The 9843-nt window shown below is 33.3% G+C and overlaps 1 protein-coding gene and 1 non-coding gene across 2 annotated transcripts; both read right to left on the bottom strand.

Moving 5' to 3' along the window:
- Positions 1–2162: 2162 nt before the first annotated feature.
- On the bottom strand, positions 2163–9005 carry LOC105345031 (eukaryotic translation initiation factor 3 subunit M). The gene is made up of 10 exons (XM_011453013.4): positions 8851–9005; positions 6977–7118; positions 6597–6738; positions 5954–6077; positions 5707–5801; positions 4882–4965; positions 4240–4339; positions 3720–3801; positions 3450–3593; positions 2163–2495 (listed from the first exon to the last, which is right to left on the bottom strand). Exons 1-10 carry the CDS (start codon positions 8890–8892, stop codon positions 2296–2298), a joined length of 1155 nt encoding a protein of 384 aa, XP_011451315.1. The 5' UTR covers positions 8893–9005; the 3' UTR covers positions 2163–2295.
- Positions 4075–4204, bottom strand: LOC136275928 (small nucleolar RNA SNORA14). Its single transcript, XR_010714437.1, has one exon. It is a non-coding gene; the product is annotated as a small nucleolar RNA SNORA14 (small nucleolar RNA).
- Positions 9006–9843: the final 838 nt, after the last annotated feature.

The raw sequence follows: 9843 nt of genomic DNA, 5'->3' as shown, positions 1-9843 counted from the left end.
GTGATTATTCCCTGAACATCCATGCGGTTTCAAAAATTTCGTTTGTGGATTAATATTAAATGCATTACAGATCTAATTATGTATTTTGTTATTTCTATAAAGATCGATCCCGTACCAGGAAGGTATATGAAATATACCTTCTTTGTTTCGTTATTTATAATATATCACTGTATTTGATAAAAGAAGACGGATGTATAAGCCAGCGCTTGCAAATGCTCATTTGGTTTAGTTGTAAAATACAATTTTAAATTTATTTTTCCCCAATTTAATCTATTGGATAATGTTATAATACAAGTTTGTAGAACCACAATTTCTAACTGTATTCACGGTTTTGAACATTATAACAAACGATAAAAACAACAATATTACTTTAAGATTTCGTGGTATCGAGCCCACAACCTTAAAAGGACCCACTCTTTATAAAACGAAGGGCATTGAAGTACTAACAAAATGACACTATTTGGAGATTTCGATACCTAAATACGCAAGTTTAAATCAACATGTTCCAAGTATTTAACATATTTAAGTGTTACAAATCGGTATCATTTTAAATATACATCGTTTTAAATGATTTTTAAAAACATCAGATTTGTTTATATTTCATTTTTTAATATCTTATCAGTCCTTATATAGGCATTTTACACGGTCTTATCCCCCATCTCCTTTTTGAAACAAACTCGTACATGTTAGGGCTTAAAGGCGTTTCACAATTTCATATTTCTATGATCAGTTAAAAAGTTAGCTATGAGATCACAGCACAGGAGTCTGAAGTTTTATCAAGCTTTTATGGAGCTTTTATAGAGCTCAACATTTTAAAAAATAATATTAATATATACCCTCCATTACTAAAAGAAATACCAGGTGTTTTTTGGAAGGGGGTGTATTATCTGTGTGATCATCATCATCAAAGTATAGTGAAAACTTCGTCACAGAAACATTTCAGTGTTTGTACTAAACGTGGATAAAGGACTTTTTTCCTCTCAATGTTACGGCAACTAGTATTGGCCTTAAAAACAAAAGTCAGAGAGGAAACACCATTTGAATTACCTCCTCAAAAAGTGACTGATAAATTTCGAGAAAGAAAACTTTGCTGTCCTTAGTTTTCTGACATGTCCATATAGATTCAGTCAATAATTTCTCAGATTCGCTGCAAAATATACAAGCGAGTTTAAAACCTAATTCCTTTACGTTTTCGAAAAGTTTCAAAGGATCCTAATTTATTCATATAACTGCATTTATTTTCCGTTGCCATTAAATCTGGACTGAGTTTGAACAAGCCGAATTGAATGTACGAGTATATTTTCAAAATTGAATCGAAATAGAATATTTTCAACCCTTTCTATAATCAGTTTGAAATGACAGATAACGGATGAACAGTGGTATATCGGTGGACTTGAAAACGTCGATAACCAATACTATAGTTTAGCAAGAGATCCTATACATCATGGTTCATAGGTTTAGTTTTTGCACGGATTCCTCTCAATCCGACGCAACTCCTGGATATTGTATAGTTTGCAATACATGCATTTGAGCGACATTCCCTTATGCGAACAGTGTTGTGCAAGTTTGTGCGGACCTGTACTACATGTAATATAGCAATCTATCTGTTTTAGTCAGAAATGAGCATATATCTGTCCTTTAACTCTTATTGTATTCAATATACATGTAGTATGTTTATATCAAATATACCTGTATATACATTTATTTCAAATATTAATACCTTTGCACAAGAAATAAGTGGCTATTTAGTATGATTACATGTACATAAATCTACTTTATCAATTTTTAACAATGAGGGAAAAAATGGGGATATTCAGGCCAAAATTTCAATCATACAGGCATGCATCTTAAAATGGAAAAAAAATATTCCCCCTTTTAAAGTGGCAAAAAAATACATAAATGCAATCAATATGGCAGTGTCACTGACCATCTTTTATGGCATTTACCACTTTGGGTAAAGTTTGTTAATAATACATTATTTTACACAAAAGAATTATTGAAGTCCATGTTCTGGGCCTTCAGCCTCCCATCCGACATATTCATTAATACTTTTCCTCCAACTTTTAATGATCTTTCGATTATAGCTAGTGCACATACTCAGAGAAGATTTTTTATCTTCAGTCAAATGAGAATTTCATTTTTCTAATGAACAGACACGGGACTCCAGTTAATGAGTTTATTGTCTTTAAATACATGTACATGATTTGACATATTGATGTCCATTTATTACACTTATAGAGATTTAAATCAACAGTTTTGAGTCTCGCTGTTTTAATCCTCGGGTTATGCCTCGTTCTATGCTGGTGTTTGGGTCTGCATCAAGTCGAGCTGCTGAAGACTAGTCTGTACTTGGCCGAGATTTTCGCGCCACTGTGTCAGCGTCTGTCGCAGAATCTGCCACTGCTGTCGGCCGAACGTCCGGTGAATGGTGGACATAATCATCACCTTCTTCTGAAGCTGGTCAATCTTGGCTCTCACTGATTTAGTTCTGAGCACTGTAAGACAAAACCATCAAGCAATGAACAAAACATCAACAGCTCTTGAAGAACTTTCAAATATATTTCATATTGATAAGTTTGTGTTATTCTTAATGGGTGTAAACTATACAAGTGGTTTACGTAATTAAAATTGAATTTCTAACATTTCTGCAGAAACAACACGAGACCTTAAAGCTGCTTGGTCCGATTTTATATCAAATTTTATGCACGCTTTTAAACGATGGCTATGCTTAGTATATGTATAATAATAGACATTGCAGTAGTTTAACCCATCAATTATGCCAAATTTACATGAAGAAAAATACGTACAAAATTTGCTAACAAAACAAACGACATTAAAAGGTACCGCGTTATTTCGCCTCATGTTAAATTTCACCCCTGACGACGAGACGGGTATGGTTGTATTACGACTTTGACATCGCTTTAAATAAAGGTCAAAATGATCAGACAAATTACAATAAACATGTGTACATTTTGTTCGCTAATATTTCCAAAGTCTGCTTTCTTTACAATCGATGCATAGCATGCGGGTTGAATAACCCCAATCATTCGGGGGACGAAACCAAGCGGTTTCCTTTTCTAAACATTCCCATGATGCATTTTGATTTGTTTTTTCGTTTGCCCAAATGGAGAAATTATTTTTATTTACTTTGAATATTTCTAACTTTGAAAGAAGACTGATTCTGCTGGTGTAAATAGGAGAATGTCCATAACTTTCTAAGATAAATGATTTGTATGGAAAAAATTTTGATACTGTAATTACAAAAAAATCGGACCAAGCAGCTTTAAAGAAATGAATAAATATACTTCAAAGACACTTCTTTTCAAACCCGATCTTGACAAATGTACATAAAAAGCTGATAATGATGGCAAATAAAACAGTTCTTTGATTTTACAACACAGAAGAAATGATTGTGTCACACTGGATTAGATATCAGATCAGACAATTACCATCAATGATGAAGTCCTCAATCTCAGCCTCTTCGAGCTGCATTTCCTTCTGAATGACAGCGTAGTCTATTTCTTTCTTGTCCTCGGCTAGCTGGACAAATGACAGGAACCGCATCTTGCGTAAATTCTGCTCATGGGACAAACCTTCAGGGGACAGAAATTGAATGTGCTTTTGTGGAGGTTATAAAACACATCAAAGTTATTCAGTAACTTTAATAACATGCAACAGCTTTTTTTTCTGTAATCTTTAGATCAGTTTGTATCACCTACCTAAGGATTTAACAAAGTCTGTGTTATTCTTATAGTATTGTTGATACTGTGAAATCTTCCCAGACACAAAAATTGTCAGTAACTGAAAAAAAAAAACATGACAAGTTCATCTTAGTATGAAATCTAAAAAAAAATCTTTATACTGTCATAAAGACAAATGGCCAAACATTTACAGAAATCATACTTGGCTTTCCTTGCTATAAATTCTTTAATAACTTGTATTTTAAAATGTATTGCACAATAACTTTAATGTTATGATACCCAGCTCAGGATATATATGTATGTGTCTGAAATACAAGTCCTATCAAGCATTTATAATTTTATGTGTTTTTCTACTATCTTGTAGATAGTTCACTGATGTTCTTGGGGTGAAATGACAACCTCTTACAGAAAAAGAGGCCATCTTGGAATCCAAGGTTTCTGTTGCACCAGCGATTTTTCAGAGGAGCCAAAATAAGGCATCTACTGAAATTTTCTTGATGCAAGGAATGGAAGACTGTGTTGTCTTTTTGTCACTTACTTCATGAATTAATTCTCCTTCCAGAAATTTGACCGGTTTTAGCAATAAAAGATGGTCCATCAAGAATGTGTTAGGATCTCCTAAATGTGTCACTATACACCTGAAGAGAAAAATGTCAAATGATTCATTAAAATAATCTGTTTAAGAAATGAAATGTGTTTGTTAATTTGCATCCAATCATCACCTCAAGAGATCAATTTTACCAAATACAACAATAACAGGGTATCATCACCTTTCTTTGATTTAGGGGCAGAATTTTAAGCATTGGATTTGAATTTGTTGTACAAAGACTTTCTGGTCAATTCATTGAGAAACGTCTGACAGGATAAACTTGTGTGCAACAGGTTCTCCATGGCAGTACATTGTTACATTCTAGTATAACTTTCAGTGTCGCCAGATCATTGCTTAAACTGTTACATGTAATGTTACAAGGACAGAATCATCATACCTAATGAATCTAAAACTATAGAACTGTCTTAATTGGACTAATACCCCCTACAAGGCTAATTTCAAATGGGAAATATATGAATTTAATTAAAATAACCAAAATAATTAAATCATATAGGCTTGTGACACATAAATAAAAATTTTTTTCTATATGTACAGTTACAAGACTTAATGTATCTACAAAGAGGGACATACCTGTGGGCATCATCTCTGGCCTGTGAGGCGTTGTCTTCTGTGTATGTACCTAGCAGATCTATCATCACTTTTGTGGCTTTATCACTGGAAGATAACGGATACATGTATACATTTCATACAGTTTATAACTACTCTTGTTAAAAGTTGAATGACCATTTCAATTTCTGAACTCCCGCTTTGAATTTCATATTTGAACTTTTAAAAATTGTTCAGACAAAAATGACTTTATATCCTGTTTCATAAGCTGGCAATTAACATGAGCATCCTATAATCAAATAAAGACTTCTGTGCTTCATTTATTTCAGAGCAATATCTGATGAAGTATATAAAGGATTTCAAAAAAAAAAAAAGCACCAGGAAAAATCAACCCATTTAAACTATTTTATTTCAAATGAAGTATTCAGATAAATGTAAAAATTGAAACTTTGTTCCTGGGGTGAAATGACAACCTCTTACAGAAAAAGAGGCCATCTTGGAATCCAAGGTTTCTGTTGCACCAGTGATTTTTCAGATGAGCCAAAATAAGACATCTACTGAAATTTTCTTGATGCTTAATAGAGAATCATACTATTCAAATGATTGGACCTATTTTTCTTGCTCATTCATTTCAGCTATTTCTGACTAAAAGTTTAAAACGTCTGTATTTAACAAATCAACCAAAGATCTTATCAGAGGTTTTAACGGGCCAAAAAAGAAAGATGCTATCAAAAACAATACACATGGTACATTGTACAGGATTAAAATCATCTTAACCAATTCAAGATTGAAAATGGTATACTATACTCTGAAATTAAAAACTTTAATGTAATGTCCATTTTTACTTACCTCATTCCACCCTCAACCAAGGCATCATGTACAGATCTGAGGAGATTCTGTAGTTTGGTGGTGCTAATATCCCACTGTGACACCCATTTCTTCACCTACAAAACCGAAAGGTAAAAGTGCTTTGCATAACTTTGATTTCTGTGCTCCAAACAAAACGTTTGGATTCTTTAATATTACCAGTAAATTCAAAAGAACATATTATTATATGTTTTAAAAACATCCAATTTGACAGACAAGTAAGAAGTACCTGTTCTATGTTAATGGCTAGCTGGGGGACCAGATCAGCCTGCTGTGCCAGTTTGACCATAGACACATACAAGTCAGCCCTTAATGGAGACCTCTCATCCAGTCCATAGAACAAATTAGATAAACTGAAACACAATTCAACATCAGCCCTCAGTGATACCCAACAAAATCAAATGTACAACTACTAATGTCTAATAGAGTAAATAAACTTGCATATAGCCTTCTACTGTAGATTCCAATTTAAATGCATGTATTTAATATAAATATTAACTTGCAAAAACATCCTTCAGGGAGTCTAAAATCTCCCTTTTATTTTCTGACAGTTGTGCAGGGTTGTCTCTAAGAACCGGGAGGCGGGGAATTCCCCCGCCTAAAGTGTCGTAATTACCCGGCTATTATTGCTTTCAAACACAATCTAGCTATAAGCTAGACCTTCAGATCCCCTTCTACTTTTTTATTTCTCCCTTCTACTTCAATTTTTAGAGACAACCCTGGTTGTGAAATATATTTTGTCATGACATAATATCAGAGATTGCAAGTCATCTTTGTAAAGAGGTAATACAAAATGGTGGAATCACGGAATTTAAATTAATACTTGGTAAAATGAGAAATTCACGGTATCTCATGCCATAGTTGTAACTCACAGCTTTAGACGGAGGGAACCTCTGCGGTCCCCCTGTGGACACTTGACGACTTTTTCACAGAAATGTGTGACAGGTTCCAGCATTTCCTCAGGTGGCAGGACCAGGATGAGGGAAATGACGCTATTGAATACCATCTCAACGTCTGAAAAAAAAAAAAAAAAAACAGTGCAAGGTACACCTTGCTATGAATTTCTCGATACATTTAACTCATAACTTAACCAACTCAACATATGAAAGAATAGTGCAATGTATAATAGGCTATGCTCATAAATCTTTTAATTTCATCTAATCAAAGATAAAAAAATTTTGAGAAATAATGATGATAAATAGTAAATTGAATATTGTAAAGATAAAACGTAAAAGATTGACTTAATTTGTACCATTTTCATTGACATCTTTAGAATTCCAGCATATCGTGCTTGCTTCAATGATGTGTCGTAAATCTGTAAGAATGCCTGCTTCAGCTTTTTCTTCTGAAATGTCTGCACTCAGTGATTTGAGGTATATTCTTAGTTCTTGTGCCTGCAGTTGTTTGAAAAGAAAACAAATTGATAAAAAGGATAAAGCTATGTAGCAAAAGCTGAACTGAAGTTTAAAAATTTAATGTAAACGTTAGAGTAACTGAGTAAGTCTCCAAAAGATTTGGTTTAGTGGTTTTACTCCTATATGGCAAATCAATGCATATATGGTATCTTTAATATACCAACCTGGGGAAAATCAAATAATGTCAAACTATGGGGTAAGTACTCTAGCAAATGTACTTCAAAAATAAATCTTCCCTTCAAAAATGTTAATTTATTAATTTTTAAACTTATACCTTGCAAAAAGCTACTAACTGTTTACAGGAATATATATGCCCCTGTTTTATTTTTGCCCTTTTTGCCCTCATTTTCAGCAGATGATTTTAAGATAGGGCAAATTCAGAACAATTCTTAATTAACTGTATTAATTAGAAAGTGTATATATTTCTATAATTGTGTCTTGGCTAATTCAAGATGGGGCAAAACCATTAATAGCAAGTGCAGCTCGCTAGCGCGAACCTCTGGCAAGCTGAGCATTGAGAGCTCTAAGGACGATACTTGGCCAAAGAGAAAATTCGAACTACTACTGCCTTTGACACACTGAAAATTCTGTCGTCAGATTTGTACCCACAATTCCTTCTAAATTGCATATGTACACCAATGAAATGTTCTCCTGAGAATAGGTAAAGATAGATATTAAGAATGTCATGCATTTAAGATGAATAAAACGTTCTGCTGATTCTAAAAACTGGTTTTCAATTAGTCATTATCAGCTATTTTCTTGGCAAATTGTTCGAAACTTTGACGAAAATTCTTGAATGCCTGCTCTTCTAACGTGATGTCGCAATTAATGTCTAGACTGAGCATGAGACCTTTAGCGTAATGAATAAATAGATAGTCGGATCCATTAACTACGAATCTTTCTAATGAATCTGATAGTTAAATTGTAATTGTGTTATTGTCTTGCATATCTCACTCCACGTGACCACACCGTTAACCAGAAGTGTTTATACATGTAAACTGGAGCGTAAAATTTTTATTTTCATATTTTTTTTTTTTATCATATTGATGCATCAATTTGGTAAACTACGCTTTAATTTGTTATTTATCTGAAACATAAGTACCCATCTGTATTGAATTCAATTTATGCTACACTCGCCCAAAAGGTCACACCGTAAAACATATTAACTCGGTATACAGTATTTAGAAAATAATTGAACCTTAATATCATGAAAATAATAACATTCACATAGTACTTTCTCCTTTTTGATTACAATCCGTCTACCATGACAGATTATATTTCACTGGAAAACTCAGACTGTATCCAAATAGAGGTTATGGCATACCTCTGTAAAAATCATTTTTCCATTGGTTGTGATTGTTTTCACAAGGTAAAAGAGAAGAACCATAGATGAATGTTTAAATATACAAAAAGGGTGGGCTGTGCCCGAACTGTTTAATGCCAAATACACGTTTATAATTTTATATGGCACTTAATTGATACTTCAACAGCATATTTTATTGAGAAAAAATGTTCATCTTATCAATCAAATTCTAACAATGAATGAACGATTGACTATATTACAGGTTTTGTAAAATTAAGAGGAAATTCGAACTCATTAGACAGATGGCTGGCGATACCTCAGCATACTGGAGAGAAAACCATAAACATTACAGTAGATCATGCATATTGGAGTGGAAAGCACCAAATGGCGGTTTATTTTCTTGCGTACCTGTTCGGGAATAGGCAAATCTATGAACACCGGCGTACTCATGGTTCCTTCTCGTGGCTCCAGCGAGACTCAAAACGAGGTTTTTAAAACTTCCGTCGTATTCTTATTTCTGGTGTATTCGATTTACAGTTCTCCGTCATGCTATATAAATTATGAATGTATTTCTTAAGCAAACCTATGCATGTTTATTTACTCCTAATTAGTTTAGCAAAAATTGTACCTATTCATAAAAGTATAAGGACAGAAATTAGCCCTGAATTTTACCCATTTCCATTCGTAACCAGTAATATTAACTATAGATACGGTTATAACGTTAGTAAATAATTACTCCATAATACACGATTTTTAAACTCTTATGTATTTGTTACCAGTTACATTGCTTACTTGTAACATTGTTTACAAAATATGGTTAGGGTTACGGTAAGGGTTAAATGGTAAAGGAGTAGTATTTGGGGTTATACCTTACTATATAGAGTTGTAGAGGTCCCAGGTATGTTTTCAATGTATTTATATGCTCACTCATCCTTTCATGTTACAAAGGGTTTCGGTAACTAATGTAACTTGGAACGAAACCAAATAAAACTGACACGACGTACCCCTTTTAAATAGGAAAATAATATTCTGTTACTCAGTCTCTATATAATCACCAAGATAATTTACACGTGCTTGTAATCATTGTATCAAATAAAATACGTATTTCACACATATAAAGTATAGGTCACCACCACGTTACACTTTGTCATCATTAGAATATATAAATTAATGTAACAATTGTAACTGCAGAGGCGGATCCAGCAATTTGGAAAAGGGGGGGTTCCATTTGATGAAAACCAAAATGTGCAAAATTCATCATTTGTCAATAAACAAGGACTTTTTGAACGTTTTTCGTGCGTATACAACTGTATTTTATAAACATTTATCTCATCACTATCTATTTCACATCTATTTCCACTGCATTATTGAGCGTTTTGCCGTTTTGGTTTAGGTAAGGAA

This window comes from Magallana gigas, chromosome 5 (assembly GCF_963853765.1).
Source record: "Magallana gigas chromosome 5, xbMagGiga1.1, whole genome shotgun sequence".
Lineage (NCBI taxonomy): Eukaryota > Metazoa > Mollusca > Bivalvia > Ostreida > Ostreidae > Magallana > Magallana gigas.
Note: the sequence above shows the minus strand (reverse complement) of the source record. Positions and strands in the feature narration are given on the sequence as shown.